The sequence below is a fragment of the Venturia canescens genome, chromosome 7 (assembly GCF_019457755.1).
Source record: "Venturia canescens isolate UGA chromosome 7, ASM1945775v1, whole genome shotgun sequence".
In the NCBI taxonomy this organism is placed as follows: Eukaryota; Metazoa; Arthropoda; class Insecta; order Hymenoptera; family Ichneumonidae; genus Venturia; species Venturia canescens.
Window position 1 is genome coordinate 8,779,527 of NC_057427.1, and position 23,379 is coordinate 8,802,905.

The window sequence follows — 23,379 nt, forward strand, 5'->3', positions numbered from 1 at the left end:
CCAATCACTAATCATTTCGTTCACCCTCACTTCATGGCTTCATCACACTTCGTGACAAAGAAAACCGTATTAAATTGATAATGAATATTTATAATCTATGAAACTCCTTCACAAATATTTTTTCCAACGATTTTTCAGAAACTAATATTTATTTTTGTTTTCTCATTTGCATACATCGTGTTGAAAATAAGCGGTATAAAAATTGAATCTCGGGGCTCACTTTAAACTCAACTTAAAAACAATTATCGTTTATATATCTATATATATATATAGACTTCTATTTATATATATAAATATATGTCGATAAATATATATAAATAAATGTATGTATATGCTACATGATTTCGATGACTATTAATGTACAGTTCCATGCGTTCGTCTCGTTATCGGTACTTTTGTAAGATTATATGAAAAAGAAAACAGGAGATAGAGCGGCGAAGGAGGGGGCGGGGCGGGGCGGGGGGCGAAGAAAACATTTTTTTTTCGAACATTAAACGGGGTAGGAATGGGAAAAGTGACACATTTTTCATACGGAATTCATAATATCGAGTAACGATGATCAAAGCACAGTTTCTGTGAAATTAAGTACACTCATTGATTACCTTTCTCCTTCCTTTTTAGTTACTGTTTTTTTTTCTTTTCTTTTCTTTTTTTTTCATATAAAATACGAAGAGAGAAAAAAAATACTGAGTTCAACAACCAAAGACATTGAATGGTAATATATCATTTTCTTGCCATCTGTTGAATCGATGAAACACGTTTTACATTTACGCAGCTACCACTTTAATTCTTTTATTTCGTAACTCTCTGCATTTTATTATTCATTTCTTTACCTTTATTCATATTTTTCTCGTTAAGTCCGAAAGCTTTTTGAATATCATGATAAATACAGATGAACGGATAAATTTCTATCTATGCTTCGCTTTTTTTTTTCGTTACGTTTTGTGTTACTTCGTGAGACAGCAAGTATTATCAGTATTATGGCTTTTCCTTATAATGTCGATTCATCATTGTTCTTTTTTTTCTTTTTCAATATATTTAACCTTTATTAATATTTTTTTCTTGTATTTCAGTTTAGCACCCAGGAAAGAGGCCTTCTTCGGAGGCTTCGTGTTTATTCAATTTTTTATCGGATCATTTTTCTTTTTTTTTTTCTTTGCTTATTCTGTTGTTCGTCTCTTTCTCCCTGCCTCAAATACGAGAAACGGCTTGTAAATATGATCGTTATACACGAGTTTCTCGGGTGACAGCATTGTGAAACATTTCAGATCCTGTCTATTGTTTATAAAAATAATATAGAGTGAGATATCTCATCGTCGAGGAAAAAATAACTCGCCGATAATGGTTGGCGAGCGAAAAGTACATTTGGCAAATTGCGGAGGTCATGAATTTTTGTTTAGTATCAGGCAAAAATAAGATTCATTCAAAATTCGCAATATTCACAGTTCGGATGTAGAACGGAATGAAAGAAAGAGAGAGAGAAAGATTTAACAAAAAGACGGAAACGTTTGAGCGGGAAATATTGTCGTGCCTATCATTAATTTCATTCATTCTGACAGATTCACAGTATCGGAATAAATCTTTCGCGACTATTTTCATTAATTTTATCATTATTCCCTCACGAATATTCTCACGTCGTTTTATAGAGCAATCTGTTTTGTTGTTCAGTTGTTTGGCGAATCAGTCTCCTATTATTATGGCTACAGAATTTATTCTGTATGAGAGAGTAGATGAAAGCAAAAACAAAAAGTTGAGAAATAATTTTTTGCGACTTTCTTCGCTGGGAAGAAAGCCCGTATGTGTTTTATCCTTTTTCGTCTCAATTGTTTTCACGGGGCCCGGCAAAAATGTCGCGCAAATCTATCTAAGGAAGTTCGTTATAAAAATCTGTACAATATCAAGGATGATAGACGTTACAGTTGTAAGTCTGAGATCAGCAGCGCCTGAGACGTCAAAAATTCAGCTTGTCGCAAAGGCATTTACTTTTGTTGCAATATTTTCAAAATTCTATCTTATTATTTTATTCACCTTTTCAGAGAGTAAAAATCATTCGATTGTTAAAAGAAACACAATCACTAAGTTGTCCGAACGACACTTTGTCTTACGTTTAAAAGAGAGAAAAAATACAGAATTAAATTTAAAAACCTTCGAGTGTGCTCCACACGAGTATGGGAGAGAAAGAGAGAGGGGGGGGGAGAGAGGAGAGAGAGAGAGAGAGAAAATATTCCGCGAGTAAATTACGAACAAGCATACTATTTCGAAAAATGTTGAAAAAATAAAAAATAAAGAGATTATAATAGCTGCTTTTGACACGCCATGTCGTAATTGATCCAGGATTTAATCAGCGCTAACGCACACTCAATCGTGTCGATGAAATTCTGCTAGGCAGAGGCGACACGACCAGGAACCCTCGGGAGGAGATGCAAGAGGCGGAGACAGACAATACATGTGGTATCCACGATCACAGTCATCACAGAACAGCAACTGATCCTAATTTATCGTGGCAAAATATTTGTCTCGTTTAAATGTTGAGTCATGTTAAAAATCTATTAATATTTTTATGCATTATATGAACAATAATTGTGTATTTAAAAGAAAAAATGATACCGAGTACGTCTATATGAAAAATGTGTTTAGAGATGCTCCGTAATTTTTTCATGAAAAAAAAAATCATCATTCTCAACGTCTCATCATCGTGTATCGTTGATCAAGAGAGCAAAAAAATTGAAGAAAAAGAAGAAGAAAAAACGTCGCGATAGAAACGAATGTACATGATACTCACGTCATTATCCGAAGTTCCACAAATTGAGCAACATTTGCATTCGATACATTGCCACCTGTACTTGCGGACAGAAACGATCATGTTCGCAGTGAACTGCAAACAAGTTGGATGCCCTACAACAAGAACGCATGAGTCAAGGGATATCGTCGATAGGATCGGTCCAGGAAGATAATAGAAGAGTCAATAAAAAAATTGACTGAATGAGGGGATCAGCAGAAAGGTGCCAGGACATTTATCTTGTGCCGAAGAACAGTGAACTCCAAGCTATCGTTTCGCATTGATAATTTTGATTTTACAGACCAAATCGAGCCTCGATATTTTATATTTACTTATACATGAATTTTTTTTTTTTTTTTTTTCATCATTATTTCAATGCTTCAAATCTCCATTATGAGCAACGATTTTCAAATTCATTTCGAGATTTTGTTCACAAGTGCGACTTTTTAGTTGATGATGATACACATCTTTATTTTCTGTCTTTCACCTTTCCTCAGCACTGAACGTCCGTAATAATGAAACGCTATTCATATGTTTCCGCACAAAGTATTTTTATTTGATGATAATTGCAATTTTTGAGGTTGCGTTTTTTTGTTTTGTTTTGTTTGAACATACCGTTATTTATTTGGAGTAATAGATGGTAAGTAATAGCAGGGCGTACCTTGGAATAGTTCACGTTCTTTCTTGCGCAGCACAATATAAACGTCGCAGCTCTCACACTCTCTCCTTCATACCAGTCGAAAAAATCCTCAAATATATCACATCACGCACACACTCGCATACTTCAAAATGTTCATCATTATTTTCTTTTTTTTTTTCGTTCTTTTTTTTGTGTCGTTTTTCCTTGTTTTTCGTTTTCGAATCGTTAAATTACTTAAACGTTACATTACTTATTATTTAAAAATTTTTCTTTCTCGTTCTCTCTAAGCCTCGTGGGTATTGCTTAATAAAAATTGCCTAATAACAAGTTGATTTCTTTCCTTCTTCTTTTTCTTGTTTGTTTTTTTTTATTTTTTATTTTTTTTTTTAATTTTTATAACAAGGAGGAACTATATGCATGCTTTTTGTTCTGTTTGATTCTTATTCTTCGTTTAATTTTACTTTTCATTCTCGTATGATACACACGTCACGAAATAACATTTTGTAATTCGTGATTCCGTCCATTTGAGTAATAAGAATAGTCTAATATATCGATTGCACCGGAAAACAGAAACAAAAAAACATCGAAACGAACACGCCTCGAGATGCTCCCCGCAATTATTCACTAGCTAGGCGATACGATTAATTGGTTCATTGGTTCGTTTTTATTCTTTTTCTTTCTTTCTTAAATAATGTCCTTTTTTCGTTTTATCTCTTTCGTGATCTTTGAAAATGGTTAATTTTTGTTTTTATCTTTCGTCTCGATCTTCACGCGGTGACGATAAAGGTACTGACGGCTTTTGTTTTCTCGCCAATCGGCGCTTTGATTTTTACCCTATTTTTGTTTTGTCCGTTTGTGATTTTCTTTCAATGAAACTAAAAAAGAAAAATACGAATCGAATTTCTTTTGATTCGATTATTTGTTCGTCGATTCACACAATAATCGTGCGCGGAAATCAACGCGCGAGATCGTTCGACGTTCTAATGAATTAGCGGATCGACAGTCCACTCGTATTTTTGTTTTACAAGAATATTTTGTTTTTTTTTTGTTTTCCTCAATCGTTCTCTCTTTCTCTCTTTCGTCTTAATTTATTTGGGACCCAAGCGCTGGAGACCCCAAAATTTGAGTAAACAGCGAATTCAATGATTGGAAAGCAACAAATTTTCAGTACGACGCTTCCAATTAATTGTCGTGCTAACATTAATAAATAAACGTTTTTTATTCTCCCGCTTCGACTAGCATTTCGCGAATAAAGCTATTAAAGCATTCCACTTTTTATCTCACCATTTTCAGTCACCGAAAAACGATTAATAATTTGTCTCGAAAAAAAAAAAAAAAAGAATATAAAACAGGTACCCCGGAGGATTTTGTAGTACGATTGAGAAACTCGCGATGTAACGAAATTTGACCTCAGGTCCTTAACGCGATTTCGAATAAATATAAATAAAGTTGTAATCAACATTGATGTTGCAGTGAAACTCGAGCCCGAATCGAGAGTCCATAAATTTGAAATAAAGTATAAATTGAACAGTTCGGCCAACTCGAATGGCCAGAGAGTTTAACACGAGAATTCCCATTGGACTTTGGTGGAATGAATTTTTTTTTTTTTCCATCAAGTTGGCCTGATTATTGAATCACAAATGAGTTTGAGAGAGAAAGAAAGAGAGTTTGTTATTTCCTAATCACAAATCGAATCGCCTACACGTTTAAGAAAAAAAGAAACAGAAAGAAAGGGGCGGGGGCTGGTGGGGGCGGGGGCGGGGGGAGAGGGGAGAAGAAATTTGTTCGAAGTTTGTTTTGGTGATTCAATTGTGATTCGCACGTCGCGTATACTTGCGCTTCGTTTTTTCCTCAATCTTACCTGAACGGCCACAATCACTGCAAGATACCAATTCCTCGGAGCCACCGGTTTTCTTATTCTCTCGAGTATCCCCGAGACAGAAATCGCAATAGGGTGACGGAGCTGCAGCTTTTCCGGTCTTTTTGTCGTTGGTCGTGGCGGTTGGTGTCGACGAGGTTGTCGTTGTCGAGGTCGTTGTCGCGGGATTGGTTGTCGATGAAGACGCAGTCGTGCTCGAACTCGCTGGCGTACCATCGGGCCTCAGGGACGTCGGGGACACGGATAAACCACCACCGGTCGGTGATCCAGCAGGATTTAGTTGGTCGTCCTTGGTAGCTGAGACATTAGGCGAAGCTGGAGGAGCGCAAGTCTGTACAGGGGGCAACTGTTGTTGTTGTTGCTGTTGTTGTTGCTGGGGTTGTACCGTAGCACCAACCGACGATATTGTAGTCGTTGGTGGCGCGGGAGAGGGGGTCGAGGTACTCGAGGAAGCAGTGCTCTGTCGACCACGACGTGTACCACCTAATCACACACAAACCGACCACATACCCAGTTGCGCTTTTTTCCACTATCCAACTTTCATGCACACTTTTTTCCTCTTTTCTTCTTCATCTTCTCTTTTGTTTTTCCCTTCAAATTTATTCAATCGAGTTCATCTACTCCGACGAGTGTCTCGTTCTTCTCATGTGTCATTATTTTAATCTCTTTTCAAGACTTTTCATTGTAATATTTTCTCTTTTTTTATGGTCAAAGAATATTTAACGGGTTAGGAAAATTTTGAGATTCCGTCGAATTCGGTGAGCCGAGACATTTTTTGCGTCAATATCTTTGAAACTAGTTCCACAGAGGAATTGAAAATTAATATTAAGCTCGAATCATAAAATGGGAAAAATTGCAAGAGACTTCTGTGATCAACTCTGATCGAATTACAAAATTTCTTCGATTCCAATGAGATCGGTAATGACAGATGGAAGGTTTGAGATGCAATCGTATTTTTGTGACTTTTTGTATTTTTTTTTCACGTTATTTATGACTTTCCTTGAATGAGAATTGAAGCAAGAGTCTCTACTCGCTTCATTCGAATTTGTAACGAAAGTTGAACGGGTAATCTCGATAAATTTTATAAGAAAGAAAAGCCATTCGGTTGGTTCTCAAATAAAAGTTTAAAATTTACGAAAATAATGGAATCTCAAGTACAAAAAATGTTAATAACGAGAATTTACTCATCTCTTTGATTGTGTTGACAGTTAATGATCAATTTTATTTTCTGGTTGCTCGATTTAACAAAATTATTTATCCTGTATATATGCAGAACGAAGTGTGATGCTAAGCGTAAATATTTGAAATTAGTGTGACTAATTAATGGTGGATTCTAATCGAGCGACTCGGTGCATGACTCTACGATACTTCGAGAGGGGTGGGGGAGAAAAAAAATTAGAAAAAAGCCTGACAACAAAGAAAACCATTCCTGGACAAGCAAATATCAATATACGAGACCTAAACTTTCAACACGCTAATAAAACAAAAAGTGTACGAAAGAAGAGAGAGAGAGAAAAGATAAAAAAGTTGTAACTCTTTCCATTCCATCACCATCGGTCTAATTCATACTTGAGATAAGATTCAAACAACAGGCAAAAAGTAGTAGCGATGCAAAAGATAAACAATAATTTCTACTTATCCAATAACTCTTTTTGTACTCCAAATTTTCGTGTTATTTCTAGAAGAAAAAAAGGTATGCGATGAGATGAAACTACTCACGCGTCTTGAAACGAACATGCTTAAAAGAGGCACAAGAGAAAAACACTCTTCGACACATTCAAACGCGCACACGCACACGCACACACACACACTTCACTCAACACTCGAGCACGCACAGAGCATAAAATTCAAATTTTCACGTGGTTCGAACAAACGAAAAAAAGTTTGTGAATAAAGGACGTTTTTGGACGAGTGGCCCCTTGTGGTTACGTATTATTGTGCATTGACGGTGCAAACGGAGACGTTAATCTAATTTTCCATACGAATCCATAAGCAAGACGATAATACGTCTCTTCTTTCAATCAAAATTCGTAGAGAATATTTTTTTTCCTTACTTCTTTGGATTTATAATAAAAATATGTGTCGAATTAATGTGCGGTATGAAACGATTAACATCGATAAAAAAATATGAATATACTTGAAATAATGCGCTTCTTTTATAGAATGAAAAATCATGAAAACAGCTAAAACGTTGGATAAGACGAAAAAACGGAGAAAAAAAAAATAAGAGTACACTCGGTCCTGTGGGTTCAAATTGATACTGAGCAAGATTGAGGAGGGTCGACCAATGATTCCCCCCACCCCACTCTTTACCTAACGACGTTAACACTGTAATTGCTGCAAGCGATTTTCAGTTGAATATAATTATCAAAAAAAATTCCATGGCAACAATTTTACGTAATTTGAAATTCTACTGGTAAAACCTTCGTAAAGTTAGACGCGAAGCCGGTTGAAATTGATAAATAATTTGGATTTTAACAAGATATGCCCTACGACTCCGTGTATTTTGTACGATTGTCGATCAGTCTAATGAAGAAAATCTTTGGTATTGAGTGACCTTGATTGGTTGAAAAAATTTGGATTCTAATTCGCGATGTTTTTAAACATTGGTCGCGTCCCTTTCCATTCTTGTTTAAAAGGGTATGAAATGGGCAAAAAGGTGAGGAGCCGCGAAGGAAAGGAAACGAAAAGTGTAGAAGAAAAAAAAATTGGTAAGAAAAAAAAAGAGAGAAAAAAAGAAAAGAAATTTTGCGAAAACTGAGCTGATAAAGGGCTCCAACCTGGCTGGTCCGAAGCAGCGGTGTCTGCAACGCTCCGTGATTCAACATCGGCAGGACTGGGACTTAGTTCCTTAGCAGGATCACCGGAGGAAGTAGAGTGGGAATGACCGTAATGGTAGACCAGACCAGGTCTGGTTTTATACCGTGCGCTGCATACTGCAAAAGTGCAAATTCGGTTTTGTTCTTTTTGCTTTTTTTCGTTCCCCCAAAACCATCGAATGCACCATGTACAAGGGGCATACATAAAAAAACACAGGGAGAGAGAGAGAGAGAGAGAGAGAGAGAGAGAGAGAGAGAGAGAGATAGAGAAAGAGAGAGAGGAAGGTGATCCTTTGTTTCAGGAAGGATTTTGATCGGACGATAAGATAAATCAGAATTTCTTTATCTTGTTCTCTCATGATACGAAGGAAGGAAAAAGTAGAAAAGAAATTGATCGTAAAATGGTCTTGTGAGGAAGAGAGAGCACTTGCACACGTTTCTGGCACTAAATCCCCGGTTCACCTACTTTTTCTTCATATATTGGGATCCGGATATGGGTGGAAAAGGGGTTTTTACTTTTGTCGGAAATCTTTGATCTCTTGTTGTGGTCAAGCAGTGAAGGAATTCCAGCCCAAGAAGCAAAACTAATATGATGCAAGGCTTGATGCTCGAATACACCTACTTTATATACCAGCTCTCACTAATGAGTGACCTATCGCATTCGTAATAGATTTTTTTTCATCATTATTTGTCACATACATTTATATATACATCAATGTATATACATATGTATATGAGAGGATGTTTTTGAGAACTTCTGTGCAGAATCAAACTCCGGAAACAACTTTTCAAGTTTCCACCGACTCGTTAGGTGAACCAGAAACGCAATTATTCAAAGCTGCGATGAATTATCTTCGTCCTTTGAGTTTCGAAAATAAATGGCTTTTCATATAATTATTTATTCCAATAACTACTAATCAGTCTTGCCAACAATGTGTGTGTGAATGAATCGTAGAATATCGAAGCTCTCCAAAAATGGGTTATAGGTTATAGACAAAAAAATGACTAACATGTTCTCAAAAACATCCTTGTCCAAAGATATATGAATATATATTTGTACACATCTTTATGTGGATAAATATATAATTGCAAGATATTTGGCCTATTGTTTTAAGCTGTGTCTACGGAATAATCCCATTACAAAGTACGCGCTGATGTTATTTCATATTATTAACATTATTGTTACCATTTTCAGAAGCAAATCAAAAGAGTAATAGGCGAGGAAGGGCAGTAAGAGCTTATCGTTATAGACCAAATGTCTTTGAATCGGATATGTTTGAAATCTTTTAATTCTGCTATTCTAAACGTGATTGTTACTCAAAGTTTCAACAGGTTGCAGGCAAATACGAGTTAATTCTATACTGTCAATTCGATATATATATATATATATATAATTCTTTAATTTGGTATCTTATTTTATTTTCGAAGCTCTCTTCTATGAAAAAAGTCGTTAATAGAAGCGTAACTGTCATTCGTATTTGGAAAAAAATTCTCTGTCCGAAGAATAAGTCGATCCTGACGAGACATTAATTGCGAACGACTTTGCGTTGTACAGATTTGCATTATTTGCCAACTATTTTGACGGACGAATAAAAAAAAAGTCGTTAGATAATAATACGCGAAAAGAAAAAAACAGTTCGTCGGTCGATAAAAAAGTCGGAAAAACTGAATTTCCTGCAATTTTTTCTGTCAATTACTTGAAAATTTAAATGACTTTAGAATGTTGATTCAAGACTCAGTCGCAACGTTTATTGATTCTTAGGTTTTTGCGGTATTGTCGTCGTTGGAAATTAGACGGTCGATAGATGGTTAGACATACAGAAAATTATGTTTTTCTTCACCCAGCCCCGTTGGGATTCAATTAAATTGTTTAAATATTTCGTTATATCGCACCTCGTCGCAAAACTACGCATTGATAATACTATAAAGTATTGCATAATTTATTTCAAGTGTCTTTTTCTTTTCGTACTTATACTTATTGTCGTAATATATATAAATATCGGAATATATTTATATATATATATTTATATATATTTATATCCGTTCCTTTTCTTTCTTTAGTGTAAATTCGCGCCATGGTTATTTAATATCGTAAAAATATGATTATAGAATATATAGTTGACAGAATATCGCATCGCGTTTCTTTCCTTTTCTTCATTGACTTCTTGCTTTATGATATTGTTTGTTGCTGTTCTTAATGTGGCTTCATTGAAATAATAAGTAGTAGAACTGTAGCGATAACCATAATTTTGCAAATCGAACGAGTAGGAAGTGGTCATTTGTAGTTGTATCTGTGGTTAAACTTACGGTCACACACGAATGGCTTATCGGAGTCGGTGACATCGTAGTTGGTTTTTTTCCGACCACGGCCCCCACCCTGTATTTCGTTTTCATTGAAATTTAAGTAATGCATTGTTTGTCGAAATATTTGGTATAATAAGAGCTGATTGAGGAATGAGTGAATAATTTCGATAAATGTTTGCATTGAGTCTCTTTTCTTCAAATAATTTGATTTAAAAATGTGTACACGAATAATCGGACATTACTCGAGTGAAAAAATCACTTTTTCAACTTATTTTTCATGTCTCAGTTTTCAAACCTTTGGATAAAATTATACGAAAAACTGTTGAATAATATACTTGAAGATAATAGAAATATTTGCTCATACCTTGGCACGTTTAGGTCCTGGACTGTCGGTTGTGGGTGGGTGACTTCTGGCTGGATGATGACCACCCCCTCGTGGTCTTCTTCGCTTTCGTTTAGCGCTGTAACTCTCCTCATAATCATAGTCGCTGTCCGGATCAGGCTCCTCAAAGGCATCCATGTCTAACATGTCTTGCTCGTCGTAAAACCAGCCATCTTTACTATGCTCGTCTTGGGGGATGAAAATATTGATTAATTTTTCACGTGGCGCATATTATCCGCTTCTGGTACTTTGCTCTGGTCTTTTTTTCCATACCTTTCAATGCAACAGAATCTTTGCTGTCGTCGTTGATACCAGCGATGCTTCCTTCGATTCCCTCTATGCCGTCTTCTATGTCGCCTCTCGTTCGTTTTGGATGAAGATAGTGCATTAAATACTGACGTCTTTTTTTTCGCCATCTTTTACTAGGATATGTATATATTTGACCATGTAACAAGCCTGGTAACCTTTCTCTGGCCGACATGAACAAGGCAGAATGATTTTGTGCTACACCTATAAGAACAAAGTTATCAAATTTCATCCCATTCCTTTACTTTCATACAATATTCGGAGGACTTGGGCAAAATCATGTATTTAAAAATTTTTTTCTATCACAAAGCAAAACACATTGAAAAACAGATGATGAAGCAATATTTGCAATGATATTGCAATTATATACAGCAAAATATCTTCATTCGATTTATGTTAAAATACAAAACATGATTTTTACCAGAATTTCCTCTATATGGACAGCTCAAATCTTGTTTTATAGAAAATTTTATATTCGTCAACTATCTTGATGAGTATTTTTTTAAAAGCTATGAAAAACAACAAGAAATGGGGTACTAAGATCAGGAATAATTATTGCATATCATTATTTTTATGTCATAATCATTATGGCATGGATACTGAACGAATTTGGGTCACCCTATATGGAGGATGCAACCCCAGAAGCAAAAAAGGAACATCATGAATAATCAGATGGCAATTTTTGCATAACTCGTAATACTCACCTGTTTGCGAGTCGAGAAAAGGCATTCGTAACCTCCGTTCTCGACACAATCTGGTGTTGTAATTCGAGGAGTTTTCGATAGCTTCTCTGTACGCCGTGTCATTAAGAAAGCTGGAATGGAGGATGAAAAATTTGTCATGTTTTTTTCCCCCAAACCCGTTTGGAATAAAAAAGCCATGTCGAAATTGAAGAACGATGTACAAATAATTAAGGCGGAGAGAAAATAAGAAAGACATTGACTTTTTTTTGCATTCGACTTTTAGCAAAAGATAATGCTTACCTTTCGATTTTACTGAGATTCGCTTCATTGACAACTTGGATTATTGGTAGAGACGACGGAAGAGCGGTGACCGCCGTCATTGTTACAGGTTTTAAATACGGACGTTGTCTGTACCGCTCGTCTCTCACCTTTTTGAAGAAATTCCTCGCTTTCGGGAAGACGCGAGGAAATGAAAAAAAATGTATGCGTGAGGACCCACGCTCCGCTCGTCAGTCGTTCGTCCGTCGTCCGTCAATAAAACCGACTCACCGCACACCAAACATCGAGGAGCGTTCCGATAATCGCGACGACGCGCTCGTGTCCGACACTAACGCCACTTCCGGAAGTTAACACTACGCACGTCAAGAGTACGTACTCATGTTGCGCGAGTGCAATTGACACATTTATCGATGACTCCAATTTCAACATTTATCTGCTATGTTTCATTATACATTCCTCATAAAGTTTTTAAAGGAGCCCAAATTGAATTTTTTTTTGCATTTTTTAATAGTTTATACCTTCCAAACTCCGCCATTTTGTTGGTTGGATATTTTTTTTGCAGAAGCCTGCGCCTGCCGTCATTGCATATATACAATCACGCAGCAGTGGGAGAGCTCATTTTTTAGGGATTCGGGAGACTGCGCAAAGTCGCTGATTATGTTTTTATACAGTAAAATTGCCGCATTCCTCGAAAATATCAAAACATTCGATGCAGTACTTTTCATTCGATAAATTTCCGAACAGCTGTTTTATTTAGGGAGCCACTTCTAGTGGTGCCTATTTTGCAAAAAGTTATTCACAAAAATTTATTTAAAAAAGTTCTGAGTCGAGTATCAATGATCCGAGATAATATTGTTTGGAGTACAATTCATTGTTCAGAGGGAAAAAATACAATTCTTCGAAATAGTTTGTGTTTTCGATATTCAATTTTGAGGATGAACTTTTATTTTTAGATCGTACACTTAGTCAAAATTCTCGTGTATTGCCCGCCCTAAATAATTACTGATTTTTATTTAAAGTTCGTGTATTTATGAAACCAAACAGGGTTTTAATTCGTATGAAAATTGCGATAATATAGATATTGTAAATCATAAATATCAGTGAATGACGCCCGGAAAATGCTCTAATGGTAACGTTGTGACGTAAGCATACAAAGAGATTGATGATTTCAAGCAAAAATAGTATGATCGCATGCACCATTAGAATTTGTCTTCGCAATTGCGATCCTTCGTTTCTTTGAAAACGATAAATTTCTTGATCAGTTCATCAACTGTCAATTCACCGTGAACGATGTTATCTCTCGTACGAACGTTTACGGTGCCACCGCCTCGCTCTTTTTCACCTACCACTGAAACGAAATGAGTTGATAATTATTACTAAATAAATTAGAAATAATGGAACATGAATGGGAGATTCGTTTTTTTTTAAATTGTCATCTCTTATCGCCCCCTCAATTTTTGCACAATCAGCGAAACGTAAATTACCGAGGATGAAGTTGAATTGCGCCAACTGAGCATTTCGGATTTTCTTGTTCATCGTGTCGCTCGAATCGGTATCAACCTCGGCCATAAATCCGGCTGCGTACAATTTTTCTTTCACTTGATTAGCGTAATCGTCGAATTGCGGACCAACAGGAATAACCATCACTTGTCTCGGGGACAACCAGAACGGCCATTTACCGGCATACGATTCTGTCAGAATCGCTACCATCCGTTCCACCGATCCCAAAATCGCTCGATGAATTATTACCGGTCGCGTTTTTTCGCTGTTTTCGCTGCGAAAAAAGTAAAGAGTTTATGAAATCATTCTGTTTTTGGACACCAACGTTCGTTACATTCGAGAGAAAGCTAATTTGAGATGCTTTGCAAAACACTTCGATCTGAAACTTGTAACAAGCGAAACGATGGCATAAAATATAGTGTAATTCATTCAAATAAACGTTTCAGCTAAAAAGAGCAATTGTGATACTGAAAAAGAAAGTCTAATTGTACATTTAACGAAATCTTTACTCACTTGACATAGGTCAGATTGAATCTAATCGGTAATTGAAAATCGAGTTGAATAGTAGCGCACTGATGAGATCGTCGTAGTGCATCTTTGATAGTAATGTCGATTTTGGGTCCATAGAAAGCACCATCGCCAGGGTTAATTGTCCATTTTTCGCCAAAAGCATCTAGACTGGAAGCCAAGTCTTTTTCAGCCTGATCCCAGACAGCGAGATCACCGAGATACTTTTCGGGTCTGGTGGACAGGCAAAGATCGAATGTAAAGCCAAAAACGCCATAGACGTGTTTGAGAAAATCGAGAGCACCGAGCATTTCGTCTTTGATTTGTTCCGTGGTGCAGAATATGTGAGCATCATCCTGCTGGAATCTTCGTACTCTGGTGAGACCGGTCAGAGCACCGGACAACTCGTTGCGATGTAAGACACCGAAATCTGCCATACGCAGTGGTAATTCTCGCCAGGAACGACAGCGAACATCAAAAATCATACAGTGTCCTGGACAGTTCATTGGTTTAAGGGCAAAAGTTTCTTTCTCAACCTCGAAGGAGAACATGTTGTCGGCGTAGTGTTGCCAATGGCCAGACGTCTGCCACAATTTACTGTTGTAAATATTCGGGGTGACGACTTCCTGGAAGCCTCGTTTTCTGTACTCGGCGCGTATGAATTCGACCAAAGTGTTGTAAATGTGTGCTCCACGAGGTTGAAAGAAACATGAGCCAGGAGATAATTCATTGAAAAAGAACAATTCTTGCTCGCGACCGATTTTGCGATGGTCACGTTTCGCCGCTTCCTCCTGAAACTTCTCCCACTCTTTCAGCTGTTTCGAGTCCGTGAAACTTATTCCGTAAACTCGTTGCAGCGACTCCGCGTTCGAATTTCCCTCCCAGTAAGTCGATGAGTTTTTCGTAACTTTGACAGCTTTTACCTTGCCGGTATGACGAATGTGAGGTCCGCGACACAAATCGATCAGAGGACCGCAACGATACACAGTCGTCTTGGGAGTCGTTACTTTTTCCTTCAATATACGAACTTTGAACTCGTTGTACTTGAACATTTCCAACAGATCCTCTTTGCTCATTTCCAACCTCTCGAACGGTTGCTTCTCCTTCACTATGTTTTTGTATAGACTTTCCAGGTACGGAAAATCGAGATTCGAAATTCCTTTGTCACCGAGAAACATGTCATAGTAGAAACCATTCTCTATCGGTGGCCCATAACATAAACAACCTCCGTAAACACGCTCCATTGCTTCACCCAATATGTGAGCACTCGAATGCCAAAATACTTGCTGAGCTTCTGCGTCATCGATTTTTAAAAGCTCTAGCGTGCAATTGCCCTCCAATGGACGATCCAAGTCCCACAACTCCTTGTTCACCCGAGCTATTATCGTGTTGTCAGCCAGGCCCTGACTTATATTCTTGGCTACTTCATATGGCGTTGTACGCCATGATTGGGCCAAAACTTCTTTGCCATCCGGAAGAGTAACAGTTATATCTTCCGGCGTTTTCTTTGCTAAATCTGCGTCATACTCAGCTTTCAATTTGTCCCACAATACTATGCGGTCCTACAAAAATATCTTTCATCAGAATGTAAAGATCAATCGATTGTGAATAAAATCTGAGGCAAGAGAAACTTGTTTCCAATGAAATACTGGAGTTTTTATTTTGAGGATCCAATGATAGTAAAGCATCAATATCTTCCTGTTAAGAATGACTGAGAGAGTATGCAAAAAACTTTACGAGTCAAAAAATCAAAAACTGTATCGAAAAAAACTTCTCCAGAACATTCTCAAGTAGGAAAATCAGTAATTGGCAATTTCTGATCAAGTATAAAGTTCAGCAGAGTCTCCAAACACAGTTGGAAAGAGTTTTCATGATGAATAAAGTAACAAAACAAAACTATTCTCACTTGAATGTATGCCGGCCATGGTTTCAATTCTGCAACACTACATTTTTCAGGTGCGTTGTTTTTTTTCTCCTTTGGGGGTTTCATTTTTGCCTAAAAAAAAAACAAGTGAATTATTTTTACACATAGACGTAAACTATACTAAAAGAGAATCGATTGATGACACGACTTTCGAACGATATTGTGAGTTTGAAATGATTAATTTTCCTCAATGTAGCATTAGACACGTTCGCACAATATGAGTATCGTTACAATTACATCAGAAAATCGATTTTACGAAATTGACGCTTGGGGTTAAATACGATTTTAGTATAGCCCATATTTTCGTTTGTTACAACGTCACATTGACACTGGTTATAACGATTGTTGTATAAACGGAGATAAAATAAATGGGAAAAACGTTTCGTCAGCAAGGGAAATAAAGTTCTAATGATAAAAAATCGTTTTAACCAACCCAAGCATGTTTCCACTTAATGCCGCACTGAATGCAACCACGGTACCGTAATATGGACAGCATATTTACTCAATAGATAATCTTTATTTGAATAAAAGAATAGAAATTAGGTTATTTTTGACGTGATGCATCATAAAAATTACTATTATTTCATGCCTTTTCAGCTTTCACATTGAGGCCTTCTATCCCAGTAATAACGTCGTCGCTCATTTTCACAAATTTTCTATTATGATAAATCGAAAATTTCTTTCGTTTGGTGATTCACTACCGCTTCTTATATTATTTTAACGATTTTTCTTATTTGCCATACGGCGTGCACGCGTTCGACCCTCAAGTCTGTTCACAATGCGGCGCTGAAGGTACCTGCTGACTATACTTCCTCCATGTACATACCATGTCATATGTTGTCTAATATCTATATAGACATAAAATTCTGAAACTACGTGTTTCAACAACCGCTCGATCTAGAGACACGGCAAGTCATGAATAACCCATTTTTTTTCTTGTACCAAATAAGGATAAAGTTTTAACATCTATTTGATCGAATAAATTGATGGTTCAAATAAATAGTGAAACAGATTATTATTGCACAGAACAGGAAAAAAAATCTTCGATCCTGCCAGGATTCGAACCTGGAATCTTCTGATCCGTAGTCAGACGCGTTATCCGTTGCGCCACAGGACCGTGTAGATTTAATTAGAAATGAAAAGAATATAATTCGTCAAGAAAAAGACAATTTGCAGAGAATTTTAAACCATTGAATAAAAAACCGAACCAAAAATACGTGACTATAATCTGATAATAATTTTTAGTCAACTCTACGCGGAAATTAACATTTATCAAAATTTTCACTTCTCATGCGTAAACTTGTATTTTTGGACATTATTGTTTGAAAGAAATAAATAGCATATTTATTGCCTATTTCATTTATTATTATTCAAAAATACAGTAATATAAAAAGTAGAATAAAAAATAGAAAATTGATAAAAAAGATGTTTTATTCGGGTTCTGGTACACTAAAATTGAATGTAAATGGAACATCTGAAGTTTCTTTGCTCATGACAAAAAGTTTTTTGACATTATGAAGATCTTCACCCTCTTTTTCTTTGTTGTTGCTACATTTTTCTTCACATGATTTTTTTACTGGAGTTTCAGTCGTTGCTTTTCTCAAAAATACAGATTTATTGCTAACCACTTTTGGCTCTGCAAATTGAACATTGGCCACATATTTACCATACTTCTTTTCATCCTGAATCATTTTGGCTCGATAATCACCAAATGTATTTCTCATAACTTGACGCTTTCTTATGAAGGCCACTGAATTATTTTTCAATAAAGTGAGCGTTTTTTTGCTTTCCAATGCTTGCTTTTCGTTTAATTTACCACTGCCCAGACTTATATGTAATTGTTCTATACACCAGCATAATTCTAGTTCCAGTTGGTTTTCAACTTCTTGCTGCTCAAGACTGGTAGCAGATTCCAAACGGTTGAATGGCGAACCCAAATGATTATTAACTTGTTTTGGGAGTGGTTTCAATGTTGATTTCGGAGGGAATTTTTTACCTCCCTGAAATACAAACAGATTTTTATCTATTATTTGATATTGTGAACAATTGTAAAGAATTCGGTGGTACACGTGTACTAGAGAAGATACATAGAATTTCAAATCTAGGTTATGCATAACCAAGATTTTTACTTGCTCATGCAGTTTATTACCTACCATAATATTTAATTTCCATATTAATTGATTAACAAACATAACCTATAACTCATAATTCTACGTAATTTTTCCTCTGATTAAATGAAATATACAAAAATAAAACGAAATTACCGGTTTATATTTGGGAGGCATTTCGTTATGGCGTGAGCGAACCGAACAATCAGTAGAATTTTGTTTTAGTGAAGATTTTCTCTGACCATGTGTTGCACCTGTTTATATTATGAATTTCAATATAAGTGTGAATACTAATTTTATTCAAAATGAAATGAATATATGCATACAAAAAATTCCATAATATAAATATATTTTGCAGATTCGAAAGAAATTCGATTTATCATCTGTCGGTTGTTGAGATTAATTAATGCGTATGTGACATAACCTGAAAGCATGGAGTTGAAACAATGGGGAACAACGGGTCAATAAGAACAGAACTTAGCAACGGCGGTTGCAATTGACGTGCCGACGATTAATTCATTATTCTATTCGAAATTTTTCGTCCACAAAACAATGGAATTGTTAAGCAAGTTCATGTGTTCAAAAGAAATTACGGTTGCTGAATGAATTTTGTTTAAACAACAACATGTTTACAGTAGCATAATAATAAAGACAGAAAAAGGAACACATATATGCAGCATTTTTATTTTTTAACAAAAGCACCTGCTTATAAATAAATGTATATCACTCGAATCAACAAAAAAAATATTCAATAAATATTTGTCGTGCTAGTTCATTACCAACAGACAAATCAATCACATGAAAAACATTTAAAAAATCACGATGTGCGTGTGACTCGAAGCGTCACATGTAGTACATATAGCACCCACTTCTCATTGTTACAAAGAAGTAAAATGTTTGGTAAGCGTTACGGAAGCACAGTCAATCATTGTACAAAGTGTGAGAGATCATCCAAAGTTTAGTTTTCTCTTGTTCCAAGAAGGTAACTGTCCTCATATTTATCATCTCGTTTGTAACGTTGTTGGCTCACAATGTATACAGTGAGAGCTCCAAAAATCACGAAAATCAGTCCAATCACATTGATTAAAAGTCCTTCGGTGGGGAGTTGAGCATACGAGTTACTGGAACAAAAATATGGATAAAGAGAATATCACAGTTAATAGGACTTTTATAAATCAAAAATGACATACGGAAGAGAAAAGAAAGCTTTCTCGTTGAGTCCGATAAGACAGGAAGCAATTACTGCCACAAAGCCAGCAGTTCCAAAGTATACATGAACAGGCATGTAAGCCTCTCTCAAAGAAGTTTCGATACCAGGCCACAAGAATGATATTCCTCCTGCAAGCCACTGTTGAGCAATGCACCAGTTTATCAATATTATTTTTACATCATCCTATTGAGTCTTTTGTCATACAATTATGAGCGATGCTCAGAAAAAAAATCTTAGGAACCCTGAGAACTTATGACACTATGAATGACTCAAAATTTGAAAAAGCAACACTCAACATATAAAGATAAAAAATTTGACTCACCTGGCAACAAAATAAAATAACACTGGTTAACCCAACCCAACTGTGCAAAGTATACATGTTTGGAATGGGTTTATCATTAAGATTGTGACTGTCAAAAACTGCAATTAAAGCTATTGTAGTCAACAGAATGACAAGTATCATGATACCCCCATGAATAAGTTTCAGATTTCTCTTTCGCATATTTCTTCTTGTTCTGTAAATGAGCATTCCTGCAATAGGTAAAAGATAATTAGTTGTTACCTTAAATGTAGTATTTAAGTTGTTCAATATTATCTGTAATTTACCATTTGCATAGAGATATACAAGACCAATAGTCATCAAGAGAGGGTGCCAGTTGAATTGATGGGCAGGATCTTCTGTCCATGCAAAACCACCACGAAAATTATTTAGCCAAACTGCCATAAGCACTATTAGAACTCCGCCGAAGAATTCGGTTGCTCCAAGCAACAGGTTGAAACCTTGAAGGTTTCGAGGTTGTACAGCCGGTCCAATTTCGTCCATACCTGATTTGATTTTTTTTAGTAGATATGTAAAGTTCAGATTTCAATTAATGCTATTTTCGCATCATCTTTCAACCGAAATGTTCTGGAAACATTCATATAGACATTCGTGCGTGTGAACAGTTTCCCATAATATATTGCGTAAAGAACGCAACGATGGGATTGCGGAGTTTTTTTTAACTTTTCAATGTAATAAGTTGACCTCGCCTTGAATATGTATTTATTTATGAGCAAATGTTATCGAAAATGTTGAATTCGAATTGATAATAGTCCCCGCAACATGACACACATTACCCGCTGGCATTGTTCTGATAAAACAAGAAATTACGCTGTCATCGAAGTTTTATTTTTCAATATTGCAAAACATATGTTTCTGACGCATAGCGAAAACAAAAATAAAACACTCACTTTTGTGAAACATAAAACAAACAGTATCCGTGTTATCCATTCAAAAGACTTTCCAGAACATTGAGATATCAGATGGGTTCGCAATTTATTTAGGTTTTTGTATATTTATGAAACGTCAAAAATGAAATGGAACTTTTGTTTACTTTACGCTCCTGTATTGTCAACTTAGACCAAAGGTACACGAGTTAGCAGTCAGTAGAATGTCGATTTGTGTTGTTCGGAGAGGGTAGTAGTAGCAGGCAGCAACCAGTTGAACCAAGACCGCGTGCGCAACAGCGCTCGTGGCGGTCGTCTGGGAAATTACCCTATTCAACATTCAGGGATTCAGGGCCGTACATGAATTTTCATCACAAGACTCTGTGACGTAATGTGATCAGACCAAAATATACCGGAAAATTCATTGAGATAGTTGAATTTCTGTCTATTGTGACAAAACGATATCGTCCGGGACGATAATAGTAACGGACAAAAATGGCATTGAGTTACTCAAGGTAAGAAAAAATTAAGTTAACTTTCAAAAAACAGAGATGATTGAGAATTTTTACAAACTGTCAAAGCTCCAATGTTTATACCAATTAAAAATTAGAGGACTCGATACATCGATTGATCAAACTTCATCATTTCAGATTGTTTTGCCGCCGTGGTTTAGATTTTCACCATTTTCGTAGCCTCTACACGTCCAGGTAATTTACCTCTTTTTGCCGTGTTTTTAAACATTGCATAACCTCTGTGGAAAATCGACCAAAGAAATTGCATGAGCTATGGGCTAACGATGGCGATCAGCGTTCAATCGAAGTCAAGAGAAAGTAATTCGATGGGTTTTTCTGCGATGTTTCATTCAATATTCAATTTTGTTCTTCTAGCTCCAGGGGAATCACATCTTCTTTAGTCAAATCCACTGCAGTACCCGTGTGCGAAACTCACGATGAGAAAAATGCTCGACTCAAGCGTCCCTTATCGCCGCATTTGACCATTTATAAGTTTGAACTGCCTGCCATATTTTCAATTACTCACAGAGCTACAGGCATGATTCTTTCCACCTATGGAATGATGTTGGCTTACGGTAATGATCTTATTGCTAACCTATTTCATTTTATCCCTGTTCAATGTTCCTGAAAACATTCTTGACAGGTTTCAACAAATCTGTGCAATAAACGCCAGTTCAAATTCATGGTCTCGTAAATCCCTGAAATAGCCATTCTTTTCTAACGCCTCATTAGATCATGTTCAAAATAGGATACTGAAACGTTAAAATAAAAGCCTATGAGAATTATGAAATATTCGTACTTTTTAGTTGGTTGATAACATAAAGAATACAAAAAAAACTGTTTTTTGATCAACGGTCAGTATGCCAGCTAATCTATGGCCAATGGTTGTCTATCCAAAAGTTCGTTTTCGCCCAAACTGCTCTACCTGTGAAATCAATGTAACCCCATATACTAGATGTTACTGTTGCTATTGATATTTTATATCTTGCAACTCTTAGATTTCAATAAACTTGTAAACATACAGTATGAGAAGTAATGAAATTTTGGGTTGACCGTCGGAGCTACTCAAAAATAAGTTGTGTTCATAACTCACGAAAAAACTATACTAATTATGTCAAAACGTTTGCAGGAACGCTTTTTGTTCCGGGAGGCATGAATGGAATAGTTTCATCGATCGATGCTATGTGTCTGCCAATTCCAGTGCTTTTCTTAGCAAAATATTTGCTCGCGTTGCCTGCAACTTATCATTATTTCAATGGAATGCGTCATTTGGTGAGCAATATTTTAGTTTATTTTTCCTCAATTTCATTTTCATCCAAATACTAGTTTGCACTGATTCACAACTTCGGTAATGATTTTTTTGTTTTTAGATATGGGATTTGGGACAATTCTTGACCATGAAAGGAGTTTACAAAACTGGTTACACGGTCCTTGCACTTACTATTGTGTCTGCACTGGGACTCGCTGCAATGTTCTAAGGCTAATGCCGTCAATTGACGATCCTTCAAGTGCTAAAGGATCTTGAATCGAACTTCGGATGTTATAAATCAAGAAGAATTTGTACATCCCGTGTTTAATAGATAAAGTTATTTATTAGTCTTTTCTCGGATTCATATTGCTCATTTTTGCGTATCACCACTTTCGTATTGGATCGGAATCATGATGAAAAATATATGAATAGTCGAATTTTTTAATGCACCATTCAATGTTCTTTCTTTTTGTTATATTTCATAGTTTTTTGTAGAACCAAAGGATTTGATGCTAAATCCTCAAGATTGGCAAATTTTCATAACTTTTGTTCTGATTTGTTTTTTGTGCGTCATAGAATTTTTATTTGAAAAAATACTATGGATATTCAAAAAAAAAATTACTGAAAAGATATTACAAGATAGGTTGTTGAGCGACTTTTACATTGGGCTTTTGGTTGACTGAATTTTCAAATTATCTCTGATTCTGAAAACAAAATTCTGACAGCGGTCAATGCAAAAGTGTTGTAGCAGTGTCGGCCAAAAAATCTTCATATATTCTCAATTCTGACTTGAATGGATTGAACTCATCGAACAATCCCTTCTGCATTTTCATTCCTATGATTACGTCTGGCTGATGGCTGTTTATGGAAAGGGAAATCATATTCTCATGGAACTTTCATCCCCATGAAAATACAAACTCGTACCATGTTATCCTGTTTTGTAGAAACTTCTGTTCATTCGCAGTAAAGTTTTTTATTTTGGAAAACTTTTTAGGAAGTTGTATACAGTCATACTCACAAGGTCCTAAGATAAAAAATCAGCTCCATAAATGGTTCAAGAAAATCATATCGGTCTCGGTACGTTGGAAAAGA

The 23,379-nt window shown here is 36.1% G+C and overlaps 5 protein-coding genes, 1 long non-coding RNA gene and 1 other non-coding gene across 12 annotated transcripts; 2 read left to right on the forward strand and 5 right to left on the reverse strand.

The window, feature by feature from the left end:
* Positions 1-128: 128 nt before the first annotated feature.
* d4 lies at positions 129-12,383 on the reverse strand. 4 transcript variants are annotated; one of them, XM_043424387.1, is made up of 9 exons: positions 12,093-12,383; positions 11,814-11,923; positions 11,077-11,313; positions 10,786-10,991; positions 10,425-10,494; positions 8,079-8,234; positions 5,281-5,781; positions 2,783-2,895; positions 129-2,490 (listed from the first exon to the last, which is right to left on the reverse strand). In XM_043424387.1, exons 1-9 carry the CDS (start codon positions 12,170-12,172, stop codon positions 2,359-2,361), a joined length of 1,605 nt encoding a protein of 534 aa, XP_043280322.1. In that variant the 5' UTR covers positions 12,173-12,383; the 3' UTR covers positions 129-2,358. The 4 variants fall into 4 exon arrangements, with proteins under 4 accessions (XP_043280322.1, XP_043280325.1, XP_043280324.1 ...); XM_043424390.1 differs by having other exon boundaries at positions 5,281-5,595; positions 12,093-12,382; XM_043424389.1 differs by having other exon boundaries at positions 5,281-5,613; positions 12,093-12,382.
* A 595-nt stretch (positions 12,384-12,978) lies between these two features.
* On the reverse strand, positions 12,979-16,811 carry ThrRS (threonine--tRNA ligase). 2 transcript variants are annotated; one of them, XM_043424380.1, is made up of 6 exons: positions 16,592-16,811; positions 16,436-16,516; positions 15,985-16,074; positions 14,085-15,640; positions 13,556-13,845; positions 12,979-13,419 (listed from the first exon to the last, which is right to left on the reverse strand). In XM_043424380.1, exons 2-6 carry the CDS (start codon positions 16,496-16,498, stop codon positions 13,271-13,273), a joined length of 2,148 nt encoding a protein of 715 aa, XP_043280315.1. In that variant the 5' UTR covers positions 16,499-16,516; positions 16,592-16,811; the 3' UTR covers positions 12,979-13,270. The 2 variants fall into 2 exon arrangements, with proteins under 2 accessions (XP_043280315.1, XP_043280316.1); XM_043424381.1 differs by lacking the exon at positions 16,436-16,516.
* A 235-nt stretch (positions 16,812-17,046) lies between these two features.
* On the reverse strand, positions 17,047-17,119 carry TRNAR-ACG (transfer RNA arginine (anticodon ACG)). Its single transcript has one exon. It is a non-coding gene; the product is annotated as a tRNA-Arg (tRNA).
* Positions 17,120-17,417: 298 nt separating this feature from the next.
* Positions 17,418-18,475, reverse strand: LOC122413800 (UPF0488 protein CG14286). The gene is made up of 2 exons (XM_043424407.1): positions 18,267-18,475; positions 17,418-18,002 (listed from the first exon to the last, which is right to left on the reverse strand). Exons 1-2 carry the CDS (start codon positions 18,285-18,287, stop codon positions 17,433-17,435), a joined length of 591 nt encoding a protein of 196 aa, XP_043280342.1. The 5' UTR covers positions 18,288-18,475; the 3' UTR covers positions 17,418-17,432.
* Positions 18,276-18,990, forward strand: LOC122413804 (uncharacterized). Its single transcript, XR_006261623.1, has 2 exons — positions 18,276-18,393; positions 18,469-18,990. It is a non-coding gene; the product is annotated as an uncharacterized lncRNA (long non-coding RNA).
* LOC122413799 (transmembrane ascorbate-dependent reductase CYB561-like) lies at positions 18,779-20,824 on the reverse strand. 2 transcript variants are annotated; one of them, XM_043424406.1, is made up of 5 exons: positions 20,694-20,824; positions 19,927-20,145; positions 19,643-19,851; positions 19,301-19,458; positions 18,779-19,231 (listed from the first exon to the last, which is right to left on the reverse strand). In XM_043424406.1, exons 2-5 carry the CDS (start codon positions 20,141-20,143, stop codon positions 19,069-19,071), a joined length of 747 nt encoding a protein of 248 aa, XP_043280341.1. In that variant the 5' UTR covers positions 20,144-20,145; positions 20,694-20,824; the 3' UTR covers positions 18,779-19,068. The 2 variants fall into 2 exon arrangements, with proteins under 2 accessions (XP_043280341.1, XP_043280340.1); XM_043424405.1 differs by lacking the exon at positions 20,694-20,824 and adding an exon at positions 20,551-20,686.
* A 45-nt stretch (positions 20,825-20,869) lies between these two features.
* Positions 20,870-22,647, forward strand: LOC122413801 (succinate dehydrogenase cytochrome b560 subunit, mitochondrial-like). The gene is made up of 5 exons (XM_043424408.1): positions 20,870-21,041; positions 21,177-21,233; positions 21,414-21,613; positions 22,168-22,310; positions 22,409-22,647. The coding sequence occupies exons 1-5, from the start codon at positions 21,022-21,024 to the stop codon at positions 22,514-22,516; spliced, it is 528 nt and encodes a 175-aa protein (XP_043280343.1). The 5' UTR covers positions 20,870-21,021; the 3' UTR covers positions 22,517-22,647.
* The last annotated feature ends 732 nt before the right edge of the window (positions 22,648-23,379 follow it).